Source organism: Somniosus microcephalus, chromosome 33 (assembly GCF_052327205.1).
Source record: "Somniosus microcephalus isolate GS21.2 chromosome 33, FLI_Smic_1.0, whole genome shotgun sequence".
Lineage (NCBI taxonomy): Eukaryota > Metazoa > Chordata > Chondrichthyes > Squaliformes > Somniosidae > Somniosus > Somniosus microcephalus.
Window position 1 is genome coordinate 34,414,323 of NC_141019.1, and position 26,949 is coordinate 34,441,271.

General features: G+C 58.1%; 1 protein-coding gene across 2 annotated transcripts in view; it reads right to left on the reverse strand.

The window, feature by feature from the left end:
- The window catches only part of kansl2 (KAT8 regulatory NSL complex subunit 2), a 40,955-nt gene extending 22,123 nt beyond the window's left edge, over positions 1 to 18,832 (reverse strand). Inside the window, exons 1-5 of one of the 2 annotated variants that reach the window (XM_085973022.1) lie at positions 18,781 to 18,832; positions 17,006 to 17,287; positions 15,523 to 15,701; positions 14,067 to 14,181; positions 10,522 to 10,685 (exon numbers count right to left, since the gene is read on the reverse strand). In XM_085973022.1, the coding sequence (XP_085829148.1) occupies positions 10,522 to 10,685; positions 14,067 to 14,181; positions 15,523 to 15,701; positions 17,006 to 17,256 (709 nt within the window). In that variant the 5' untranslated portion in view covers positions 17,257 to 17,287; positions 18,781 to 18,832. The remainder of the gene's footprint in view (positions 1 to 10,521; positions 10,686 to 14,066; positions 14,182 to 15,522; positions 15,702 to 17,005; positions 17,288 to 18,780) is intronic. The other variant, XM_085973021.1, reaches the window with a different exon arrangement.
- Between the last annotated feature and the right edge of the window lie 8,117 nt (positions 18,833 to 26,949).

Below are 26,949 nucleotides of genomic sequence, written 5' to 3' on the forward strand. Positions count from 1 at the left end.
GTTCTCCTTAGAGCAGAGAAGGTTAAGGGGGAGATTGACCAGAATGGTACCAGGGGATGAGGGACTTCAGTGATGTGGAGAGACTGGAGAAGCTGGGGTTGTTCTCCTTAGAGCAGAGAAGGTTAAGGGGGAGATTGACCAGAATGGTACCAGGGGATGAGGGACTTCAGTGACGTGGAGAGACTGGAGAAGCTGGGATTGTTCTCCTTAGAGCAGAGAAGGTTAAGGGGGAGATTGACCAGAATGGTACCAGAGGATGAGGGACTTCAGTGACGTGGAGAGACTGGAGAAGCTGGGGTTGTTCTCCTTAGAGCAGAGAAGGTTAAGGGGGAGATTGACCAGAATGGTACCAGGGGATGAGGGACTTCAGTGATGTGGCGAGACTGGAGAAGCTGGGGTTGTTCTCCTTAGAGCAGAGAAGGTTAAGGGGGAGATTGACCAGAATGGTACCAGGGGATGAGGGACTTTAGTGACGTGGAGAGACTGGAGAAGCTGGGTGTAATGAAATCTGTTTGTCTTGATCCTGTATTCGTTTTGCACTCATGTATATTACCCTCCCCCACTGTGTATAGTTTCACTTCCTCTTTCCCGACTAACCTGGGAGGTTCCAGGTCTTGGCTCTTGGCTCCGCCCCTGACTTCTCTTACATAAAGATCCCAGGATCTGTATGACTCATTCCTGTGAACCAGTCGGCGTGTTGAGATGTTAGCTCTGATCTTAGTGATTAAAAGCCAACTTGTTTAAGTCTATAACTTCTAGTTTTGTGGTTATTGAAGGCCCGTCAATTTTAATCACTAAAGAATACTAGGATGGATCTCCTCCTAAAACCAGAGCGTCTGGACTTGGATCCACATTCGGCTGAAGCATCAAATCAATTTGGACACTGGCTCAAATGCTTCGAACTCTTCGCGAGGGCCTCATCCGCTAGCGAGGTAGATAAACTGAGTCTACTGACTACTCGCGTAAGTCATCGGATTTATTCGTTCATCCGGGACGCCACCTCTTACACGGAGGCCATCACTATCCTGAAGGCCCAATACCAGAGGCCGGTAAACGAAGTGTACGCCAGACATCTGCTGGCTACACGCAGGCAGCGACCAGAGGAATCAATGGACGATTTCTTACAGGGCCTAAAGGACCTGGTCCGGGACTGTAACTGCAAGGCCGTGACGGCCAACGCGTACTCTGACGAATTGGTCCGCGATTCCTTCATCACGGGCCTCAAATCGAATTATATCCGGCAGAGACTGCTGGAGGAGGTGGTCCTGGACTTAAAAAAGGCAGTGGCCACTGCGCAATCGCTGGACGTGGCCCAGAGAAACTCTGACTCTTATTCTTCCGGCCATGCGGCCCTCACCGCCTCATGCGCGCCGAGGTGGCCGCCATCTTGGAATCAGCCATCTTCCCCATCAAGGTCTCAGACCAGCTCTACGCCGCCGGAGTCCCCACACAGTTCACCCAGGAGTCCTACTACAGCGGCAATGTCTCGAGGCCCGAAATGCTACTTCTGCGGCCAGGCCAAGCACCCCAGACAACGATGCCCAGCGAAGGACGCTACATGCTTCAAATGTAAGAAAAAGGGGCATTTTAGCAAAGTCTGCAGGGGGAATCCGATTTCCAACTCCGTCACCGCCTCGTGCGTGCCGCCATCTTGGGATCCGCCATCTTTTCCCGACTCAACGGCCGCCCAGGGCCCAACAGTGGCTTCGATCACGGTGGATCAATCCAGGCCACACCCGTTGACAAAATCCATGATGGACATACAGGTAAACGGGAATTTAACTAAATGTTTAATTGACTGTGGGAGTACCGAGAGTTTTATCCACCCTAGCCTGGTACGGCGGCACTCATTAACAGTAACCCCTACACGGAGCAGAATTGCTATGGCTGCTAAGCCCCACACTTCGGACATTTTGGGCTACTGTGTGGTAACACTGACTGTAAAAGGCACGGACTACAAGGATTTTAAACTCCTCGTGATGCCAGAACTCTGTGTTAATGTAATCTTGGGCCTGGACTTCCAGTGCCACCACGAAAGTGTCACGCTAGCATATGGCGGGTCCCAGCCGCCACTCACAGTCTGTGGCCTATCAACCTTAAAAATCAGCCCGCCCTCTTTATTCGCTAATCTCGCTCCGAACTGTAGGCCCATAGCGACCAAAAGTAGACGGTACAGTCTGGAAGACAGACACTTTATCAAGGCGGAAGTGGACAGACTCCTGCGGGAAGGCATTATTGAATGCAGTACCAGCCCGTGGCGTGCCCAAGTAGTCATAGTTAAAAATAGCGAAAAGAAACGGATGGTAATTGACTACAGCCAGACTGTTAATATTTATACCCAGCTGGACGCCTACCCCTTTACCCCGCATATCAGAAATGGTCAACCAGATCACGCAATACCGAGTCTTCTCGACTATCGACCTCAAATCCGCGTATCACCAGCTCCCCATTAGAACGGAGGACCGCCCATACACCACCTTCGAGGCGAACGGGCGCCTCTACCATTTTCTCAGAGTGCCCTTCGGGGTAACAAATGGGGTCTCGGTCTTCCAACGTGAGATGGACCGCATGGTTGACGAGAATAAACTACAAGCTACCTACCCCTATCTGGACAATGTCACTATCTGCGGGCACAACCAGCAAGGCCACGATCTAAATCTTGCGAGATTTTTTTAAACTGCCCTAAAGCTGAATCTAACCTACAACGAAGACAAATGTGTCCTCAATACAACACGTCTCTGTATCCTCAGCTGTGTGGTGGAAGATGGGGTAATTGGACCGGACCCTGACCGATTACGCCCCCTAAAGGAACTGCCCCTGCCACACAATCCCAAAGCTTTAAAAAGGTGCCTGGGATTTTTTTCGTATTATGCCCAATGGGTGCCCAATTACTCTGATAAGGCCCGACCCCTCATTAAATCGACGTCCTTCCCACTATCAGCTGAAGCTCGGGAGGCTTTCACCAGTATTAAACAGGGCATTGAAAGGGCTGCAGTGTGTGCAGTGGATGCATTCCCTTTCAAGTCGAAAGCGATGCGTCAGACTTTGCCTTAGCTGCGACCCTCAATCAGGCTGGGAGACCTGTGGCCTTCTTCTCCCGAACCCTTCAGGGACCTGAAATCAGGCACTTCTATAGTGGAGGCAGTGCGGCACTGGAGACACTACCTAGCCGGCAAACGTTTCACCCTGCTCACCGACCAGCGGTCGGTGGCTTTCATGTTTAATAACAAACAAAGGGGGAAAATCAAGAATGACAAAATACTCAGGTGGAGGATCGAACTATCCACGTTCGACTATGATATTATGTACAGGCCGGGAGCCCTTAATGAACCCCCAGACGCCCTATCGCGGGGAATGTGTGCCAGCATTCATACGGACAAATTACAGGGTCTCCACAACGACCTCTGTCACCCAGGGGTCACCCGACTATACCATTTTATAAAGTCCCGCAATCTGCCCCACTCCATCGAGGAGGTCAGGGCAATGACCAGAGCCTGCCGCATCTGTGCGGAATGCAAGCCTCGTTTCTACAGGCCTGACCGTGCACACCTTATCAAAGCCACACGGCCATTCGAGCGCCTAAGTCTGGACTTCAAGGGACCCCTTCCCTCTGCCGACCGTAACGTATACTTCCTCAATATCATTGATGAATATTCCCGCTTCCCCTTCGCCATTCCCTGCCCAGACATGACCAGTGCCACGGTCATCAAGTGTCTCTGTAATCTATTCTGCATGTTTGGCATGCCGAACTACATACATAGCGATAGGGGGACGTCATTCATGAGTGACGAGCTGCGCCAGTTCTTGCTCTCGAAGGGGATAGCCACTAGCAGAACCACTAGCTACAACCCCCGGGGTAATGGGCAAGTGGAAAGGGAGAATGCTACTGTTTGGAAGGCTGTCACGTTAGCCTTAAAGTCAAAAGGCCTTCCGACCTCCCGCTGGCAGGAAGTCCTCCCAGACGTGCTCCACTCCATAAGGTCTCTGTTATGTACAGCCACTAACGCTACCCCTCAGAAAAGATGTTCGTTTTCCCCTGGAAATCCACCTCGGGCATATCTCTACCCGCGTGGCTGACGTCTCCGGGGACAGTACTATTGTGGAAGCACGTGAGAGGCCATAAAACGGACCCCCTTGTGGAAAAGGTACAGCTCCTCCATGCAAACCCTCAGTACGCCTATATCGAATACTCTGACGGGCGAGAGGACACTGTTTCCATAAAAGACCTCGCTCCCTCGGGGAGCGGAGAGAACGATGGGAGACTACCCGATGAAGACCTACACTACAAAGAGACAGGACGCCCAGAGGTATCAATACCCAACTTTAACCTGGAGGACACTGCAGATAACCTGGAAGACACTGCGGAGGCCCGGACAGCGGAGGAACCAGAATCCACTCCCCTAGAGGCACCCCAACTGGCTTTGCGCCAATCACTGAGAACTGCAAAACCTCCTGACAGACTCACTTATACCAACTTTTAAGAAACATCACCCCGATGGACTAAATCTATAGAAGGGGTGAATGTAATGAAATCTGTTTGTCTTGATCCTGTATTCATTTTGCACTCAGGTATATTACCCTCCCCCACTGTGTATAGTTTCACTTCCTCTTTCCCGACTAACCTGGGAGGTTCCAGGTCTTGGCTCTTGGCTCCGCCCCTGACTTCTCTTACATAAAGATCCCAGGATCTGTATGACTCATTCCTGTGAACCAGTCGGCGTGTTGAGATGTTAGCTCTGATCTTAGTGATTAAAAGCCAACTTGTTTAAGTCTATAACTTCTAGTTTTGTGGTTATTGAAGGCCCATCACTGGGGCTGTTCTCCTTAGAGCAGAGAAGGTTAAGGGGGAGATTGACCAGAATGGTACCAGTGGATGAGGGACTTCAGTTACACGGAGAGACTGGAGAAGCTGGGATTGTTCTCCTTCGAGCAGAGAATGTTCAGGGGAGATTGACCAGAATGGTACCAGGGGATGAGGGACTTCAGTGACGTGGAGAGACTGGAGAAGCTGGGGTTGTTCTCCTTAGAGCAGAGAAGGTTAAGGGGGAGATTGACCAGAATGGTCCCAGGGGATGAGGGACTTCAGTTACGTGGAGAGACTGGAGAAGCTGGGATTGTTCTCCTTGGAGCAGAGAAGGTTAAGAGGAGATTTGACAGAGGCGTTCAAAAACATGGAAGGGTTTAGACAGAGTAAATAAAGAAATAACAACAGAAAATGCTGGAAAAACTCAGCAGGTCAGGCAACATCCGTGGAGAAATTTGAGTTGACGTTTCGGGTCGAACCCTTCTTCAAAATGGAAAGAAACGATGGATCGAAGGCAGGGCTGCGATCGGACAAAAGAATAAAAGAAACAAAAGTAGTAGAAGAGACAATAAAAGGTATTAGAAGCTAGACGAGATGGTAATAGGCTGAGATTGGGTGTAAAGTGTACTGGCAGGGCAAGAGATAGCTGCCAGGTGTGAGAGAGAAACAAAAGGAAAGGGGGGGGGGGGCGGAAAGGAGTGGAATAATTACAAGAAAAAATGAAATAGGGGCCGAGGTTATGATCTGAAATTGTTGAACTCGATATTGAGTCCGGAAGGCTGTAAAGTGCCTAATTGGAAGATGAGGTGCTGTTCCTCGAGTTTACGTTGAGCTTCCGTGGAACAATGCAAGAGGCCGCGGACGGTGAGGTCCGAGTGGGAATGGAGCGGTGAATTAAAATGACAGGTGTGGTAAACCACTGTTTGTATTCCACTGTGTACATGTCTGTACATGTCTCGGCTGACTCCTCCCACGAGTCCAGGTATAAAGGTGACTGCTCCACAGTCCCTCTGTATTCTGGACCGGTCGACCACTCGAGGCACACCTTCATTCTCTTGTTAATAAAAGCCTGTTAGTTACTCGCTTAACCTCAGTCTTTTGAGTAATTGATAGCGCATCAATTTTATTAACAAGATTTTTATAATGGAGAAGATCCTCACACCAGCATGCCTGGACTTAGACCATCGGGAGGCGGACGCATCCACCAAGTTTGCTCACAGGCTTAGGTGCTTTGAAAAATTCCTGATCGCCTCCGCTGCAACGGTCAAATCGGATGAGGACAAACTGGATGTCCTGACCTCCAAAGTGAACCAGTTGTACGCCAGGCACCTCCTGGGGAGTCGTAAACAACAACCTGGGGAATCGACCGAGGAATACCTTCAGGCACTGTCTGTGCTTGGCCGGGCCTGTGGTTGTAAGGATGTAAAGGCCGCCGTGTACACAGAGGAACTTATCCGGGACGCTTTTGTAGCGGGCCACAGGTCCAATTACACCCGACAGCGACTGTTGGAGCAGAGTGACCTCGACCTCAACAAGGCCTCTGAACTCGCACTATCATTGGACGCAGCCTACCGGGGCACGGATGCCTACTCCTCTGCACCGTGGACGCCGCGGGGAACGACAGCCTGGGACACGGTAGGACCGTCTCATAGCGCCGTGCCACCCCAGCCACATCCCAGCAACGGCCCAACTACCGCAGCAGTGTCCCAAGGCCAGAAATGCTACTTCTGTGGCCAGGCCAAACACCCCAGAGCGCGCTGCCCGGCGAAAAATGCGATCTGCTCGGGCTGCGGGAAGAAGGGACACTACGCCAGCGTCTGCAGGGCCAAAGCCACCCCGAACCCCAGCAGCGCCGCGTGTGGGCCGTCATCTTGGGCCTCCCCAGCCATGTGCGAACCACCGGAACAGCAGCCATTTTGGACGCCTCCAGCCACATGGGGATCATGGACGCCGCCATCTTGGACGCCAGCCGGGACGCAGCAGGCCCCCAACACCGCCTCATCTGATACCCGCAGCGACACACCGATCCCTACGCTGGCCTCCGTTACGCTGGACCAAGCGAGACCGCACCAACTGGCCCGGTCCACAATGGACATTAAGGTAAATGGTCACGAAACAATCTGCCTTTTTGACTCTGGGAGCACAGAGAGCTTCATCCACCCCGACACGGTGCGGCGTTGCTCTCTCCCAGTCCTGCCTGCGCACCAGCGGATTTCTATGGCCTCCGAGTCCTAGTCGGCGGACATTGGCGGCTACTGCATGGTGACACTCTTAGTAGACGGGACTGTGTACGATAATTTTAAACTTCTGGTCCTGCCCCACCTCTGCGCTGCCGTTCTACTGGGGTTAGATTTTCAGTGCCACCTTAAAAGTGTTACGGTGGCGTACGGTGGACCCCTCCCCCCACTCACAGTCCGCAGCCAGCAGCTTCCACATTGCCCGCCGCGCACCAGGTGCAACCTCTCCACACTCAGAGTCACCCCCCCCCCACTGTTTGCTAACCTCACCCCCGACTGTAAGCCCATCGCCACAAAGAGCAGGCGATACAGTGCCGGGGACAGGGTTTTCATTAAAACCGAAGTGGAGCGGCTCCTGAAGGAAGGGATTATTGAGGGCAGCACCAGCCCCTGGCGAGCCCAGGTTGTGGTCGTTAAGACCGGCGAGAAGCAGCACCTGGTCATCGACTACAGCCAGACAATAAATCGCTACACCCTGCTGGACGCTTACCCACTCCCCCGCATAGCTGATATGGTCAACCAGATCGCGCAGTACCACGTCTTCTCGACCATTGACCTGAAATCAGCGTACCACCAGCTCCCTATCCGCCCTGAGGACCGCCAGTATACTGCCTTTGAGGCAAACGGCCGCCTCTATCACTTCCTTAGGGTTCCCTTTGGCGTCACCAACGGGGTCTCCGTCTTCCAAAGGGAGATGGGCCGGATGGTCGATCAAAATGCGTTGCAGGCCACTTTCCCATATCTGGACAATGTGACCATCTGCGGCCATGACTTGCAGGACCATGACGCAAACCTCGAAAAATTCCTCTGCACCGCCCAACTCCTGAACCTGACGTATAACAAGGAGAAGTGCATATTCCGCACAACCTGCCTCGCCATCCTTGGCTGTGTTGTGGAACACGGAGTCATCGGTCCCGACCCCGACCGGATGTGTCCCCTTATGGAACTCCCACTGCCTCAAGGCCCTGAAGAGGTGCCTAGGGTTTTTCTCCTATTACACCCAGTGGGTCCCCTACTATGCGGACAAGGCCCGTCCGCTGATCAAGTCCACCTCTTTTCCCTTGACGGCAGAGGCCCGCTTAGCCTTCCACCGTATCAAGGAAGACATTGCCAAAGCCACCATGCACGCAGTGGACGAATCCATCCCCTTCCAGGTGGAAAGCGACACGTCCGACTTTGCCCTGGCCGCTACCCTTAATCAGGCGGGGAGACCCGTGGCCTTCTTTTCACGAACCCTCCAGGGCCCGGAGACCAGACGCTCCGCTGTTGAGAAGGAGGCTCAGGCTATTGTGGAGGCTGTGCGTCATTGGAGGCACTACCTGGCCGGAAAACGATTTACCCTGCTCACTGACCAGCGTTCAGTTGCTTTTATGTTTAACAACAAGCAGAGGGGCAAAATCAAAAACGACAAGATCTTGAGGTGGAGAATCGAACTTTCCACCTACAATTACGAGATCTTGTACCGGCCCGGGAAGCTCAATGAACCCCCGGATGCTCTATCGCGTGGCACCTGCGCCAGCACGCAGATCGATAGACTGCGGGCCCTCCACAATGACCTCTGCCACCCGGGGGTCACCAGGTTCTTCCACTTCATCAAGGCCCGCAACCTGCCTTACTCCATTGAGGAGGTCAGGACCATGAGCAGGAACTGCCAAGTCTGCGCTGAGTGCAAACCGCACTTTTATAGACCAGACAGGGCTCACCTGATAAAAGCCACTCGCCCCTTCGAGCGCCTGAACGTTGATTTTAAAGGGCCTCTCCCCTCCTCCGACCGCAATGTGTACTTCCTCAACATTATTGATGAGTACTCCCGTTTCCCGTTCGCCATCCCCTGCCCGGACATGACCAGTGCCACGGTCATTAAATGTCTGAACGACCTCTTCACCCTGTTCGGTTTCCCCAGCTATATCCATAGCGACCGGGGCTCATCGTTTATGAGCGACGAACTCCGCCAGTGCCTGCTCGCTAGGGGTATTGCCACAAGCAGGACCACCAGTTACAACCCCCGGGGGAACGGACAGGTGGAAAGAGAGAATGCGACAGTTTGGAAAGCCGCCCTGCTAGCCTTAAAGTCTAGGGGCCTTCCGACCTCCTGCTGGCAGGATGTGCTCCCCGATGCGCTCCACTCTATTCGGTCACTGCTCTGCACTGCCACTAACGCCACCCCTCATGAGAAAATGTTTGTCTTCCCAAGGAAGTCCACATCGGGGACATTGCTACCGCCATGGCTGACGTCCCCAGGGCCGGTCCTACTGAGAAGACACGTGAGGACCCATAAAATGGACCCCCTGGTCGAGAGGGTCGACCTCCTCCACGCCAACCCCCAGTATGCTTACATTGCGTACCCGGACGGGCGGGAGGACACAGTCTCCATACGAGACCTCGCACCCTCGGGGGCCCCAGTAACCCACTACCACCCCCCCCCACGATCCAATATCCAACCCCAGCCTGGGCCCCGCGACACGCTCGACACCCACAAGGACTACACACCAGTGCCCCAGCCTACGCGGGACTCGACGCCGGAAGCTTCACTACCCCTGCCGTCGCCACGCTGATCACAGCGGCAGACAAGACCTCCGGAGAGACTCCAATACACTAACTTTTAATACACTTCACCCCGCCGGACTCATTTTTAAACAAGGGGTGAATGTGGTAAACCACTGTTTGTATTCCACTGTGTACATGTCTGTACATGCCTCGGCTGACTCCTCCCACGAGTCCAGGTATAAAGGTGACTGCTCCACAGTCCCTCTGTATTCTGGACTGGTCGACCACTCGAGGCACACCTTCATTCTCTTGTTAATAAAAGCCTGTTAGTTACTCGCTTAACCTCAGTCTTTTGAGTAATTGATAGCGCATCAACAGGCGACCGGAAGCTCGGGGTCACCCTTACGGACTGAACGGAGGTGTTCCACAAAGCGGTCACCCAATCTGCGTTTGGTCTCCCCAATGTAGAGGAGACCGCATAGTGAGCAGCGAATACCAGATTGAAAGAGAAACTGTTTCTACTGGCTGAAGGGTCGGTAACCAGAGGACACAGATTTAAGGTGATTGGCAAAAGAACCAGAGGGGGAAGATGAGGAAAAACTTTTTCACACAGCGAGTGGTTAGGATCTGGAATGCACCGCCTGATAGGGTGGTACATACAGATTCAATAGTAGCCTTCAAAAGGGATTCAGATAAATACCTGAAGGAGAAAAAATTGCAGGGATATGGGGAAAGAGTGGGGGAGGGAGTGCCCGGCACAAGGGAGTGGCCTCCTTCTATTCTGTACTATTCTATGATGATTCTAAAGGCGCTGTATAAATGTAAGTTGGTGCAGCATAACGTCCTGGTTTTTGTACTCTGTGCCTCTCTTTATAAAGCCCAGGAACCCGTACGCTCGATTCGTTATTCCCCGTTGAAGGGGGAGGTCAATGCTTCCTCCGTACCGCCTCAGGCCGCGCATATCCCACCTGCGTATTACGGTCTGCGCCTCACCGATGCTCTCGCGCTCCAGCTTGCAAGTGTGCAGGTAACGACGTTTCTTCTCCCTCAGCAGGTGCTGCAGCCGCTTGAACTGGTCGATGTACAGCGACTGCAGGCGGATCAGCTTCTCCCGCATGACCAGCGCCACCTCCTCCGCGGTGTACACTCCCGCGTGCCTGCTCGACGCCACAGGGAAAAGAGAGAGGGGGTCAATTCCCCGGGAGCAAGAGCCGCGAAGCGACCGCAATACAAAGGCAATCCCTCGGCCGCAAAGTGCTTCAGGGCAGTCCGGGGAGGAGGGATAGAGCGGCGGTGCCTGGGGAGAGGGAGAGAGCGGCGGTGCCCGGGGAGGAGAGGGGAGCGCGGCGGTGCCCGGGGAGAGGGAGAGAGCGGCGGTGCCCGGGGAGAGGGGGGAAGAGAGCGGCGGTGCCCGGGGAGGAGAGGGAGAGAGCGGCGGTGCCCGGGGAGGAGAGGGAGAGAGCGGCGGTGCCCGGGGAGAGGGAGAGAGCGGCGGTGCCCGGGGAGAGGGAGAGAGCGGCGGTGCCCGGGGAGAGGGAGAGAGCAGCGGTGCCCGGGGAGAGGGAGAGAGCGGCGGTGCCCGGGGAGGAGAGGGAGAGAGCGGCGGTGCCCGGGGAGAGGGAGAGAGCGGCGGTGCCCCGGGGAGAGGGAGAGAGCGGCGGTGCCCGGGGAGAGGGAGAGAGCGGCGGTGCCCCGGGGAGAGGGAGAGAGCGGCGGTGCCCGGGGAGAGGGAGAGAGCGGCGATGCCCGGGGAGGAGAGGGAGAGCGGCGGTGCCCGGGGAGAGGGAGAGAGCGGCGGTGCCCGGGGAGGAGAGGGAGAGAGCGGCGGTGCCCGGGGAGAGGGAGAGAGCGGCGGTGCCCGGGGAGAGGGAGAGAGCGGCGGTGCCCGGGGAGAGGGAGAGAGCGGCGGTGCCCGGGGAGAGGGAGAGAGCGGCGGTGCCCGGGGAGAGGGAGAGAGCGGCGGTGCCCGGGGAGAGGGAGAGAGCGGCGGTGCCCGGGGAGAGGGAGAGAGCGGCGGTGCCCGGGGAGAGGGAGAGAGCGGCGGTGCCCGGGGAGGAGAGGGAGAGAGCGGCGGTGCCCGGGGAGAGGGAGAGAGCGGCGGTGCCCGGGGAGAGGGAGAGAGCGGCGGTGCCCGGGGAGATGGAGAGAGCGGCGGTGCCCGGGGAGAGGGAGAGAGCGGCGGTGCCCGGGGAGAGGGAGAGAGCGGCCGTGCCCGGGGAGGAGAGGGAGAGAGCGGCGGTGCCCGGGGAGAGGGGAGCGCGGCGGTGCCCGGGGAGAGGGAGAGAGCGGCGGTGCCCGGGGAGAGGGAGAGAGCGGCGGTGCCCGGGGAGAGGGAGAGAGCGGCGGTGCCCGGGGAGAGGGAGAGAGCGGCGGTGCCCGGGGAGATGGAGAGAGCGGCGGTGCCCGGGGAGAGGGAGAGAGCGGCGGTGCCCGGGGAGAGGGAGAGAGCGGCGGTGCCCGGGGAGATGGAGAGAGCGGCCGTGCCCGGGGAGGAGAGGGAGAGAGCGGCGGTGCCCGGGGAGAGGGGTGCGCGGCGGTGCCCGGGGAGAGGGAGAGAGCGGCCGTGCCCGGGGAGGGAGAGAGAGCGGCGGTGCCCCGGGGAGAGGGAGAGAGCGGCCGTGCCCGGGGAGGGAGAGAGAGCGGCGGTGCCCGGGGAGAGGGAGAGAGCGGCGGTGCCCGGGGAGAGGGAGAGAGCGGCGGTGCCCGGGGAGAGGGAGAGAGCGGCGGTGCCCGGGGAGGAGAGGGAGAGAGCGGCCGTGCCCGGGGAGAGGGAGAGAGCGGCGGTGCCCGGGGAAGAGGGGAGCGCGGCGGTGCCCGGGGAGGAGAGGGAGTGCGCGGCCGTGCTCAGGGAGCAGAGCGAGAGAGCGGCGGCGCCCGGGGAGGAGAGGGAGAGCGCGGCGGTGCCCCAGGGAGGAGAGGGGAGCGACGCGGTGCCCCGGGGAGAGAGCGGCTGTGCCGGGGGAGGAGAGGGAGAGAGCGGCGGTGCCCCGGGGAGGAGAGGGGAGCGCGGCGGTGCCCCGGGGAGGAGAGGGAGAGAGCGGCGGTGCCCGGGGAGAGGGAGAGAGCGGCGGTGCCCGGGGAGGAGAGGGAGAGAGCGGCGGTGCCCGGGGAGAGGGAGAGAGCGGCGGTGCCCGGGGAGAGGGAGAGAGCGGCGGTGCCCGGGGAGATGGAGAGAGCGGCCGTGCCCGGGGAGAGGGAGAGAGCGGCCGTGCCCGGGGAGATGGAGAGAGCGGCCGTGCCCGGGGAGGAGAGGGAGAGAGCGGCGGTGCCCGGGGAGAGGGGAGCGCGGCGGTGCCCGGGGAGAGGGAGAGAGCGGCGGTGCCCGGGGAGAGGGCGAGAGCGGCGGTGCCCGGGGAGAGGCAGAGAGCGGCGGTGCCCGGGGAGAGGGAGAGAGCGGCGGTGCCCGGGGAGATGGAGAGAGCGGCGGTGCCCGGGGAGAGGGAGAGAGCGGCCGTGCCCGGGGAGGAGAGGGAGAGAGCGGCCGTGCCCGGGGAGGGAGAGAGAGCGGCGGTGCCCGGGGAGAGGGAGAGAGCGGCGGTGCCCGGGGAGATGGAGAGAGCGGCGGTGCCCGGGGAGAGGGAGAGAGCGGCGGTGCCCGGGGAGATGGAGAGAGCGGCCGTGCCCGGGGAGGAGAGGGAGAGAGCGGCGGTGCCCGGGGAGAGGGAGAGAGAGCGGCGGTGCCCCGGGGAGAGGGAGAGAGCGGCCGTGCCCGGGGAGGGAGAGAGAGAGCGGCGGTGCCCGGGGAGAGGGAGAGAGCGGCGGTGCCCGGGGAGAGGGAGAGAGCGGCGGTGCCCGGGGAGAGGGAGAGAGCGGCGGTGCCCGGGGAGGAGAGGGAGAGAGCGGCCGTGCCCGGGGAGAGGGAGAGAGCGGCGGTGCCCGGGGAAGAGGGGAGCGCGGCGGTGCCCGGGGAGGAGAGGGAGTGCGCGGCCGTGCTCAGGGAGCAGAGCGAGAGAGCGGCGGCGCCCGGGGAGGAGAGGGAGAGCGCGGCGGTGCCCCAGGGAGGAGAGGGGAGCGACGCGGTGCCCCGGGGAGAGAGCGGCTGTGCCGGGGGAGGAGAGGGAGAGAGCGGCGGTGCCCCGGGGAGGAGAGGGGAGCGCGGCGGTGCCCCGGGGAGGAGAGGGAGAGAGCGGCGGTGCCCCGGGGAGGAGAGGGAGAGAGCGGCGGTGCCCCGGGGAGGAGAGGGAGAGAGCGGCGGTGCCCGGGGAGGAGAGGGTGAGAGCGGCGGTGCCCGGGGAGGAGAGGGAGAGAGCGGCGGTGCCCGGGGAGGAGAGGGAGAGAGCGGCGGTGCCCGGGGAGGAGAAGGGAGCGCGGCGGTGCCCCGGGGAGGAGAGGGAGAGAGCGGCGGTGCCCGGGGAGGAGAGGGAAGAGAGCGGCGGTGCCCGGGGACGAGAGGGGAGCGCAGCGGTGCCCCGGGGAGAGAGCGGCGGTGCCCGAGGAGGAGAGGGGAGCGCGGCCGTGCCCGGGGAGAGGGAGAGACCGGCGGTAGTGGGCGTAGGGTGGTCTCGCGAGCTTCCACCCGCAGCTCAGTTCTCACTCACTTGAGGGGGTCCTCCTGATCGCTGTCGATGCTGTCGGCCTCGCTATCGGGGTCCCCCCTCCACGCCTGGTCCAGCAGAACCGCCTCGGGCTCGCCCTCGCTCCAGCTGTCGTCATCTGTGCCAGAGGCGTTTAAAACACAAGACCATGAGACATAGGAGCTGGAGTCGGCCACACGGCCCCTCAAGCCTGCTCCGCCATTCAATAAGATCGCGGCTGATCTTCAACCTCGACTCCACTTTCCCGCCCCATCCCCATATCCCTTGATTCCCCTAGAGTCCAAAAATCGATCGATCTCAGCCTTAGTTCAAACTGATTATTTCGCCAGCAAAATGAGACGAGCGGAGGATCGTGACATAATACAAATCCTGTGCGTACAATCAATCCCAGTCACTGACAGCGGTGATTGATCCAATCATGTACATTCTGGCTGTGAATAGCTGTGTCACGATATGCAGCCACGAGTTGTATCAAGCAGGAATAGGGAAGGCCAGGCCGGAAAGCAAGCGGGCAGAAGAGAGAGACGAGAGAGATATTATTGCAAAGGCTGCCTCGATTTTCAGTAGATAATCCCCCTTTTTCCTCCTTCAGCGGGATGCAAACAACACTCACGTTCTGACCCCCCCAGGATTATAAATGGAAGGGCTGTACGAGTCACGTTACAACGCATGGTGGGTGGGGTGGCGGGGGTTGGAGAGAGGGTCAAAGACCAACGAATGCACTCGAAGAGCAGTCAGGTCAAAAAAAAAAGGGATAGGTACATTCCCGAAGGCAGTGGTCCCCCACATGTTGGCCTTTATTTCAAGGGAGTTGGAGTATAAAAGCAGGGAAGTCTTGCTACAACTGTACAGGGTATTGGTGAGACCACACCTGGAGTACTGCGTACAGTTTTGGTCTCCTTATTTAAGGAGGGATATCCTTGCATTGGAGGCAGGTTCAGAGACGATTCACACGGTTAATTCCAGAGATGAGGGGGTTGTCTTACGAAGAAAGGTTGAGCAAGTTTACTTTTCCAGTTCTGACGAAGGGTCAGCGACCGGAAACGTTAACTCTGTTTCTCTCTCCACGGATGCTGCCTGACCTGCTGAGTTTTTCCAGCATTCTCTGTTGTTATTTGGGCCTCTACTCATTGGAGTTTCGAAGAATGAGAGGGGATCTTATTGAAACATATAAAATATACTGAGGGGGCTCGACAAGGTAGATGCAGAGAGGGTGTTTCCCCTCGTGGGGGAATCTAGAACTCGGGGGCACAGTTTTAGAATAAAGGGTCGCCGTTTTAGAACTGAGATGAGGAGGAATTTCTTCTCTCGGGGGGTCGTAAATCTGTGGAATTCTCTGCCCCAGAGAGCCGTGGAGGCTGGGTCAGTGAATATATTTAAGGTGGGTTATGGGGTGGGTGGGAGTCAGTAAATTCCCGAAGGCAGCGGCCCCACGACTCGAGGCGACAGGAGCCCGTACCGAGGATCTTGCTGGCTTCGCTCCGACTGTTTTCCTGACCCTGGGCACCCAGGTCGCTCTTCATGTAGCCGCTGAGCTGGGCGAGCAGCATCTCGGGCGAGGGGCCCGCGCCGGCCTTCTTAGACGGGTCTCGGCCGGCCAGGGCGTTCTTGCGAGCATGTTCGGCGCACAACGCCCCCCTGCAAGGGAAAGATGCACACAGCCACATTTTGTTTAACCCCAACTGCGTAGCCGCTCCTCTTCCCCCCCCAACAATATAAAAAAAAAACCAAGAACACCTCTGGAGTTTATCCAGTGTGTCGCGGGGCATGTGCACAGGTCCCAGCCCCGCGCTGGCTTAACTGAATCAGACTGATACCCGGGACGGCAAGGTTATCCACTTTGGTGGCAAAAACAAGGCGGCAGATTATTATCTGAACAGCAATAGATTGGGAGAAGGGGAAGTGCAACGAGACCTGGGTGTCCTTGTGCACCAGTTGCTGAAGGTAAGCATGCAGGTGCAGCAGGCGGTTAAGAAGGCAAATGGTATGTTGGCCTTCATAGCGAGAGGGTTCGAGTACAGGAGCAAGGATGTCTTGCTGCAGTTGTACAGGGCCTTGGTGAGACCACACCTTGAGTATTGTGTGCAGTTTTGGTCGCCTTATCTGAGGAAGGATGTTCTTGCCATGGAGGGAGTGCAGCGAAGGTTCACCAGTCTGATACCTGGGATGGCAGGAATGACGTATGAGGAGAGATTGGGTCGATTGGGCTTAAAGTCGCTGGAGTTTAGAAGAATGAGAGGGGATCTCATTAAAACTTATAAAATTCTAACAGGACTAGACAGACTAGATGCAGGAAGGATGTTCCCGATGGCGGGGGAGTCCAGAACCAGGGGTCACAGTCTAAGGATAAGGGGTAAGCCATTTAGGACAGAGATGAGGAGGAATTTCTTCACCCAGAGAGTGGCGAACCTGTGGAATTCTCTACCACAGAAAGCAGTTGAGGCAAATTCATTAAATATATTCAAGAAGGAGTTGGATATATTTCTTAAGGTTAAAGGGATCAAAGGATATGGGGAGAAAGCAGGGACAGGGTACTGAATTTGGATGATCAGCCATGATCTCATTGAATGGCGGAGCAGGCTCGAGGGGCCGAATGGCCGACTCCTGCTCCTATCTTCGATGTTTCGATGTATTCAGCTGAACCAGCAGTCTGGGTAGGTGTGGGGGTACAATCAGCCTTGATGCTCCTGGGGTAGGGACTGCCTGCTCTCCCCATCGCTGTCCCCCTTGACCCCCGGCTGAAAACCACAGCACACCACAGTTGAACAGCCCGCTCGCGCCACACTATTTTAAAGCTCGGACACTCAACAACGACCCATCTGGCAATGCACCAGCCGCCTGTACTGTACCCGCCCCTGCATCAAAAAGCAGGGGGGGGGGGGGGGGGGGGAGAACAATGACATATCCCAGCCACAGAGCGCTCTGCTGCACCCCACACCTACCCGTCCTTCTTCTCCGGCTTGGGGGCCGCTCCTGGGCACCTCCGCCCGTTTCTGGACGACACGTAGCTGCACTGTTTGAACGGCGCGTTCTTGTCCTCGAGGATGTGCTTGAGGCAGAACTCCTGCCCCTCCAGGCGGGGCTGCGAGCAAGGGCGGTGGGCGAAGGAGCAGGCCAGGGGCTCCTGGAGCCGGGGGATGGGGGTCAGGCGGCCCCGGTTGGAAGGCAAGACGTGGATCCGGATCCTGTTCATGCTGGTTGCCCCAGCCCACCCTCCCCGACACCTGCAAAACACAAGCCGCCGATTAGTCAGTGCAGCGGATTCACCGTGTGCTTCCCTACTTGAATAACGTTCACCCGACAACACAGGAGCATGACGTTGGGCAAGACTAGCGCGCCTCAGGAAGGATGTAGGCCTGATCACAGATGGCGACGAGACAGGCTACAGGGAGGAGGTAAGAGCCCTAGCAGAGTGGTGCAAGTACAACAACCTCTCCCTCAACATCAGCAAAACAAAGGAGATGATTGTGGACTACAGGAAGCGGCAGGGGGAGGGACACACCCCAATCTACATCGAAGGGGCTGAGGTGGAGAGGGTCAGCAGCTCCAAATTCCTGGGTGTATTCATTACGGAGGACTTAACGTGGTCCCATCACATCGACGTCGTAACCAAGAAGGCATGCCAACGCCTGTTCTTCCTCAGCAGACTGAAGAAATTTGGAATGGCCTCCCAGATTTTCACCAACTTCTACCGGTGCACCATCGAGGGTATCCTGTCCGGCTGCATCACTACCTGGTATGGCAACTGCACCGCCACAGACCGCAAGGCTCTACAGACGGTGGTGAAAGCTGTACAACACACTATAGGAATTAAACTACCTGCTGTGCAGGATACCTACCCCGAGAGGTCCCGGGGGGAAGGCCCTTAGAATCATCAAAGACGCGAGCCACCCCAGCCACAACCTCTTCGCCCTGCTCCCGTCCGGTAAGAGATACCGAAGCATACGGTCTCGTACCAGCAGGTTTCGAAACAGCTTCTACCCCCAGGCCATAAGACTCATGAACGAATCATTTATTATTATTTATTACTGTTGTTTTATTTATTATTACTGTATTTCTATTAGTATTTTATCATTGTTATGCCATATTTATTCCAATGTTGGGAGGACTTGTAAAAATCAATATTTCATTGTGCAGTACACACGTCTGCTGCATATATGACAAATAAAATTGAATTGGATATACCAGCTTTGGAGGAGGGGAGGGGAGGGGGGGGGGCAGTGCAGATTCACCAGAATCATACCCCGGGGGCTAAATGGATTAACTTGCGAGGACAGGTTGCACAGACTGGGCTTGTATTCCCTCGAGTACAGAAGATTAAGGGGTGATCTAATCGAGGTGTACAAGATGATTAAAGGATTCGCTAGAGTGGAGAGAAACTATTTCCTCTGGGGGGGGGGGGGTGGGGGAAGTCCAGAACAACAACAACTTGTATTTATATAGCGCCTTTAACGTAGTAAAACGTCCCACGGCGCTGCACAACAGCATTAGAAGACAAAAAATTTGACACCGAGCCGGTTCATCAAAAATTCCGGATCACCGAAAGCTATGGTAAAAGATACGGAGCTGAGAGCTCCGTATAAAGCAACAAACCCTGTTGCTTAGCAACAGGTTCAGAACAATGGCCACAAGTTGCAAGCGTCTCTGTAGCTTAGCAACAGCTGCAGCCACACCCTTGCACGGCAACACATGGAGGAAGGCAAGTAATAAAACTTACCTGAACCGACTCCTGAATTTTGCCGGTTAACCGACATTTCCGGTTATTTAGGTGTTGGTAAACCGAAAGTTTCCTGTAAGCAGAAATTAGGGCAGGCTTGGTCAAAGAGGGAGGTTTTAAGGAGCGTCTTAAAGGAGGAAAGAGAGGCAGCGAGGCGGAGAGGTTTAGGCAGGGAATTCCAGAGCTTAGGGCCCAGGCAACAGAAGGCACGGCCACCAATGGTGGAGCGATTATAATCAGGGATCCTCAAGAGGGCAGAATTAGAGGAGCGCAGATATCTCGGGGGGGGGGGTTGTGGGGCTGGAGGAGATAACAGAGATAGGGAGGGGCGAGGCCATGGAGGGATTTGAAAACAAGGATGAGAATTTTGAAATCGAGAACAAGGGGGCATAACCTTAAAATTAGAGCCAGGTCGTTAAGGGGTGATTAAGGCACTTCTTCACACAAAGGGCAAAGGGTAGTGAAAATTTGGAATTCCCCCCCCTCCCCCCAAAAGCTGTCGAGGCTGGGGGTCAATTGGAAATTTCAAAACTGAGATCGATGGATTTTTATTGGGTAAGGGGATCGAGGGATATGGAACCAAAGTGGGTAAATGGAGTTAAGATACAGATCTGATTGAATGGCAGAACAGGCTCGAGGGGGCTGAATGGCCTCCTCCTGTTCCTAATGTAACAGGCTCGAGGGGGCTGAACGGCCTCCTCCTGTTCCTAATGTAACAGGCTCGAGGGGGCTGAATGGCCTCCTCCTGTTCCTAATGTAACAGACTCGAGGGGGGCTAAATGGCCTCCTCCTGTTCCTAATGTAACAGGCTCGAGGGGGGCTGAATGGCCTCCTCCTGTTCCTAATGTAACAGGCTCGAGGGGGGCTGAATGGCCTCCTCCTGTTCCTAATGTAACAGGCTCGAGGGGGGCTGAACGGCCTCCTCCTGTTCCTAATGTAACAGGCTCGAGGGGGTGCTGAACGGCCTCCTCCTGTTCCTAATGTAACAGGCTCGAGGGGGGCTGAATGGCCTCCTCCTGTTCCTAATGTAACAGGCTCGAGGGGGGCTGAATGGCCTCCTCCTGTTCCTAATGTAACAGACTCGAGGGGGGCTAAATGGCCTCCTCCTGTTCCTAATGTAACAGGCTCGAGGGGGGCTGAATGGCCTCCTCCTGTTCCTAATGTAACAGGCTCGAGGGGGGCTGAATGGCCTCCTCCTGTTCCTAATGTAACAGGCTCGAGGGGGGCTGAATGGCCTCCTCCTGTTCCTAATGTAACAGGCTCGAGGGGGGCTGAATGGCCTCCTCCTGTTCCTAATGTAACAGGCTCGAGGGGGGCTGAATGGCCCTGCACTTCAGGAACGATGTGAAGGCTTTAGAGAGGGTGCAGAAAAGATTTACGAGAATGGTTCCTGGGGATGAGGGACTTCAGCTACGTGGGCAGACTGGAGAAGCTGGGGCTGTTCATAGAATCACAGGAATTTACAGCACAGGAGGCCATTCGGCCCATCGTGTCCGTGCCGGCCAACAAAGAGCTCTCCACCCTAAACCCACTTTCCAGCTCTCGGTCCGTAGCCCTGTAGGTTACGGCACTTCGAGTGCATATCCAAGTACTGTTTAAATGTGGTGAGGGTCTCTGCCTCTCCCACCCTTTCAGGCAGTGAGTTCCAGACCCCCACCACCCTCTGGGGTTGTTCTCCTTGGAGCAGAGAAGGTTGAGAGGAGATTTGATAGAGGTGTTCAAAATCATGAGGGGTCTGGACAGAGTAGATACGAGAGAGAAACTGTTCCCATTGGCGGAAGGGTCGAGAACCAGAGGACACAGATTTAAGGCGTGTGGCCTTAAGGCGACATGAGGAAAATACTTTTTTTTCCCCCCACGCGACAAGTGGTTCAGATGTGGAGCGTGCTGCCTGACAAAGGGCGGTGGAAGCAGACTCAATCGTGGCTTTCCAAAAGGGAATCGGGTAAGTAGCTGAAGGAAAACATTTTTTGCAGGGCTAGAGGGGAAAAGGCCGGGGGGGGGAGCTGGACTAGCCGAAGCGCCCTGGCAGGGGGCCGGTACGGGCTCGACGGGCAGAACGGCCTCGTTCCCCGCTGTGACCGTTCTGCGATTCTGTACCTCTTTTGGCCAACAGTCTTATCTGAACGGCAATAGGTTGGGAGAAGGGGAAGTGCAACGAGACCTGGGTGTCCTTGTGCACCAGTCGCTGAAGGTAAGCATGCAGGTGCAGCAGGCGGTTAAGAAGGCAAATGGTATGCTGGCCTTCGTAGCGAGAGGGTTTGAGTACAGGAACAAGGATGTCTCGCTGCAGTTGTACAGGGCCTTGGTGAGACCACACCTTGAGTATTGTGTGCAGTTTTGGTCGCCTTATCTGAGGAATGATGTGGAGATGCCGGTGTTGGACTGGGGTGGACAAATGTAAGAAGTCACACAACACCAGGTTATAGTCCAACAGCTTTATTTGAAATCACAAGCTTTCGGAGCACTGCTCCTTCGTCAGGTGAAGTGGAGAGATGCATAAAGACACAGCTTATATCCACTTCACCTGACGAAAGAGCAGCGCTGCGAAAGCTTGTGATTTCAAATAAAACTCACAGAATCACAGAAACCCCACAGTGCAGATAGAGGCCATTTCGGCCCATCGAGCCTGCACCAACACATATCCCACCCGATCCCCGTAACCCCTACACCAACACATATCCCACCCTATCCCCACGTATTTAATCCCCCTAACACTAAGGGTCAATTTTATCATAGCCAATCAACCTAACCCGCACATCTTTGGACTGTTGGACTATAACCTGGTGTTGTGTGACTTCTTACATTTATCTAAGGATGTTCTTGCCATGGAAAGTGTGCAGCAAAGATTCACCAGATTGATACCTGGGATGGCAGGAATGACGTATGAGGAGAGATTGGGTCGATTAGGCTTATATTCACTAGAGTTTAGAAGAATGAGAGGGGATCTCATTGAAACTTATAAAATTCTAACAGGACCAGACAGACTAGATGCAGGAAGGATGTTCCCGATGGCGGGGGAGTCCAGAACCAGGGGTCACAGTCTAAGGATAAGGGGTAAGCCATTTCGGACTGAGATGAGGAGGAATTTCTTCACCCAGAGAGTGGTGAACCTGTGGAATTCTGCCACAGAGGGCAGTTGAGGCCAATTCATTAAATATATTCAAGAAGGAGTTGGATATATTTCTTCTAAAGGGATCAAGGGATATGGGGAGAAGGCAGGGACAGGGTACTGAATTTGGATGATCAGCCATTATCTCATTAAATGGTGGAGCAGGCTGGAAGGGCCGAATGGCCGACTCCTGCTCCTATCTTCTATATTTCTATGTCTGAATATCTCCTTAGGTGGCTGGGTGTCAAACATAGAAGATAGGAGCAGGAGTCGTCCATTCGGCCCCTCTAGCCTGCTCCGCCATTCAATGCGATCATGGCTGATCAGCCAAATTCAGTACAATGTCCCCGCTTTCTCCCCATACAACTTTGTTGGGTCTTGTAACACACAGGTTACTACGTTAAAGGCACTGTCTAAAGGCAAGTTGCTGCGGTTTCTGAAACTTTTTTCCTCCAAAACTCCTGAAAAGTTGTCCTCAGCCTCGCCCTTTGACCTGTACCCCCCACCGCCATGCCGCCATCTTGGCTCCAGCTTCCCCTCCACCACGCACGCGCCAAAACATTTCGCCGCACAATTTAAAGACGTTTATTCCCACTCACCACACGCTCAACCTCCCCCAAACTGCTGCTATTACAGATTTATACTAGAGCCGCAGGCCTTATCCCGGGCCTTCGACCCACACAGACACGCTGTGCGACTTACCTCAACCCGACCGCTCTTAGTAATGGCCGCCCAGCGCGGCCGTCCGTCCGCCCAGGGAGGAGGGTTGGCCCCGCCCACCCCCTAGCAGCTCCTCCGATTGGTCCCCGCCTCGTCCATCATCAGCAGCGAGTCCCGCCCACCGCCAGCCCCTCCTCCCATTGGTCCCCGCCTCGTCCATCATCGGCAGAGTCCCGCCCACCGCCAGCCCCTCCGTCCATTGGTGCCCGCCTCGTCCATCATCAGCAGCGAGTCCCGCCCACCGCCAGCTCCTCCTCCCATTGGTCCCCGCCTCGTCCATCTTCAGCAGCGAGTCCCGCCCACCGCCAGCCCCTCCTCCCATTGGTCCCCGCCTCGTCCATCATCGGCAGTGAGTCCCGCCCACCGCAGCCCCTCCTTCCATTGGTCCCCGCCTCGTCCATCATCGGCAGAGTCCCGCCCACCGCCAGCCCCTCCACCCATTGGTCCCGCGCCACGTCCATCATCGACATAGTCCCGCCCACCGCCAGTCCCGCCTTCCATTGGTCCCCGCCACGTCCATCATCGGCAGAGAGTGCCGCCACCGCCAGCCCCTCCTTCCATTGGTCCGCCGCCACGTCCATCATCGGCAGAGTCCCGCCCACCGCCAGTCCCTCCTTCCATTGGTCCCCCGCCACGTCCATCATCGGCAGCGAGTCCCGCCCACCGCCAGCTCCTCCTCCCATTGGTCCCCGCCTCGTCCATCTTCAGCAGCGAGTCCCGCCCACCGCCAGCCCCTCCTCCCATTGGTCCCGCGCCACGTCCATCATCGGCAGAGTCCCGCCCACCTCCAGTCCCGCCTTCCATTGGTCCCCCGCCACGTCCATTATCGGCAGCGAGTCCCGCCCACCGCCAGCTCCTCCTCCCATTGGTCCCCGCCTCGTCCATCTTCAGCAGCGAGTCCCGCCCACCGCCAGCCCCTCCTCCCATTGGTCCCGCGCCACGTCCATCATCGGCAGAGTCCCGCCCACCTCCAGTCCCGCCTTCCATTGGTCCCCCGCCACGTCCATCATCGGCAGCGAGTCCCGCCCACCGCCAGCCCCTACATCCATTGGTCCCCCGCCACGTCCATCATCAGCAGTGAGTCCCGCCCACCGCCAGTCCCTCCTTCCATTGGTCCCCCGCCACGTCCATCATCGGCAGGGAGTCCCGCCCACCGCCAGCCCCTCCTTCCATTGGTCCCCCGCCACGTCCATCATCAGCAGCGAGTCCCGCCCACCGCCAGCCCCTCCTTCCATTGGTCCCCGCCACGTCTATCATCAGCAGCGAGTCCCGCCCACCGCCAGCCCCTCCTTCCATTGGTCCCCCGCCATGTCCATCATCAGCAGCGAGTCCCGCCCACCGCCAGCCCCTCCTCCCATTGGTCCCCGCCTCGTCCATCATCGGCAGTGAGTCCCGCCCACCGCAGCCCCTCCTTCCATTGGTCCCCGCCTCGTCCATCATCGGCAGAGTCCCGCCCACCGCCAGCCCCTCCACCCATTGGTCCCGCGCCACGTCCATCATCGACATAGTCCCGCCCACCGCCAGTCCCGCCTTCCATTGGTCCCCGCCACGTCCATCATCGGCAGAGAGTGCCGCCACCGCCAGCCCCTCCTTCCATTGGTCCGCCGCCACGTCCATCATCGGCAGAGTCCCGCCCACCGCCAGTCCCTCCTTCCATTGGTCCCCCGCCACGTCCATCATCGGCAGCGAGTCCCGCCCACCGCCAGCTCCTCCTCCCATTGGTCCCCGCCTCGTCCATCTTCAGCAGCGAGTCCCGCCCACCGCCAGCCCCTCCTCCCATTGGTCCCGCGCCACGTCCATCATCGGCAGAGTCCCGCCCACCTCCAGTCCCGCCTTCCATTGGTCCCCCGCCACGTCCATTATCGGCAGCGAGTCCCGCCCACCGCCAGCTCCTCCTCCCATTGGTCCCCGCCTCGTCCATCTTCAGCAGCGAGTCCCGCCCACCGCCAGCCCCTCCTCCCATTGGTCCCGCGCCACGTCCATCATCGGCAGAGTCCCGCCCACCTCCAGTCCCGCCTTCCATTGGTCCCCCGCCACGTCCATCATCGGCAGCGAGTCCCGCCCACCGCCAGCCCCTACATCCATTGGTCCCCCGCCACGTCCATCATCAGCAGTGAGTCCCGCCCACCGCCAGTCCCTCCTTCCATTGGTCCCCCGCCACGTCCATCATCGGCAGGGAGTCCCGCCCACCGCCAGCCCCTCCTTCCATTGGTCCCCCGCCACGTCCATCATCAGCAGCGAGTCCCGCCCACCGCCAGCCCCTCCTTCCATTGGTCCCCGCCACGTCTATCATCAGCAGCGAGTCCCGCCCACCGCCAGCCCCTCCTTCCATTGGTCCCCCGCCATGTCCATCATCAGCAGCGAGTCCCGCCCACCGCCAGCCCCTCCTTCCATTGGTCCCCGCCTCGTCTATCATCAGCAGGGAGTCCCGCCCACTGCAGCCCCTCCTTCCATTGGTCCCCGCCTCGTCTATCATCAGCAGCGAGTCCCGCCCACCGCCAGTCCCTCCTTCCATTGGTCCCCGCCACGTCCATCATCAGCAGCGAGTCCCGCCCACCACCAGCCCCTCCGTCCATTGGTCCCCCGCCATGTCCATCATCAGCAGCGAGTCCCGCCCACCGCCAGTCCCTCCTTCCATTGGTCCCCCGCCACGTCCATCATCGGCAGCGAGTCCCGCCCACCGCCAGCCCCTCCTTCCATTGGTCCCCGCCACGTCCATCATCGGCAGCGAGTCCCGCCCACCGCCAGCTCCTCCTCCCATTGGTCCCCGCCTCGTCTATCATCAGCAGGGAGTCCCGCCCACTGCAGCCCCTCCTTCCATTGGTCCCCGCCTCGTCTATCATCAGCAGCGAGTCCCGCCCACCGCCAGTCCCTCCTTCCATTGGTCCCGCGCCACGTCCATCATCAGCAGCGAGTCCCGCCCACCGCCAGCCCCTCCTTCCATTGGTCCCCCGCCACGTCCATCATCAGCAGCGAGTCCCGCCCACCGCCAGCCCCTCCTTCCATTGGTCCCCGCCACGTCTATCATCAGCAGCGAGTCCCGCCCACCGCCAGCCCCTCCTTCCATTGGTCCCCGCCACGTCTATCATCAGCAGCGAGTCCCGCCCACCGCCAGCCCCTCCTTCCATTGATCCCCGCCTCGTCTATCATCAGCAGCGAGTCCCGCCCACCGCCAGTCCCTCCTTCCATTGGTCCCCGCCACGTCCATCATCAGCAGCGAGTCCCGCCCACCACCAGCCCCTCCGTCCATTGGTCCCCCGCCATGTCCATCATCAGCAGCGAGTCCCGCCCACCGCCAGTCCCTCCTTCCATTGGTCCCCCGCCACGTCCATCATCGGCAGCGAGTCCCGCCCACCGCCAGCCCCTCCTTCCATTGGTCCCCGCCACGTCCATCATCAGCAGCGAGTCCCGCCTACCGCCAGCCCCTCCATCCATTGGTCCCCTGCCACGTCCATCATCGGCAGCGAGTCCCGCCCACCGCCAGTCCCTCCTTCCATTGGTCCCCGCCACGTCCATGATCGGCAGGGAGTCCCGCCCACCGCCAGTCCCGCCTTCCATTGGTCCCCCGCCACGTCTATCATCAGCAGTGAGTCCCGCCCACCGCCAGGCCCTCCTTCCATTGGTCCCCCGCCACGTCTATCATCAGCAGCGAGTCCCGCCCACCGCCAGCCCCTACATCCATTGGTCCCCCGCCACGTCTATCATCAGCAGGGAGTCCCGCCCACCGCCAGCCCCTACATCCATTGGTCCCCCGCCACGTCTATCATCAGCAGGGAGTCCCGCCCACCGCCAGCCCCTACATCCATTGGTCCCCCGCCACGTCCATCATCAGCAGAGTCCCGCCCACTGCCAGCCCCTCCTTCCATTGGTCCCCCGCCACGTCCATCATCAGCAGCGAGTCCCGCCCACCTCCAGCCCCTCCTTCCATTGGTCCCCCGCCACGTCTATCATCGGCAGCGAGTCCCGCCCACCGCCAGCCCCTCCTCCCATTGGTCCCCCGCCACGTCTATCATCGGCAGCGAGTCCCGCCCACTGCCAGCCGCTGCTGCCATTGGTTCCCCACCACGTCCAACATCGACGGAGCGTCCCGCCCACCGCCTTCCCCTGCTCCCATTGGTCCCCGCCACGTCCATCATCAGCAGCGGGCCCGGCTGCCCGCCTCGTCCCTGCGCCGATTGGCCGAACGGCCAGCTTGTCCCGCCCCCTCTTACCCCCCCCCCTCAAGCCAGGCGATTGGCCGGTGGGCGACTGTCAGTCAAAACATGTATAGAAAAAAAAATCATAAAGCCGCTGGTCTCGATAAATAAGAAAAGAGGTCAATGATTGGGTCAGTTTTT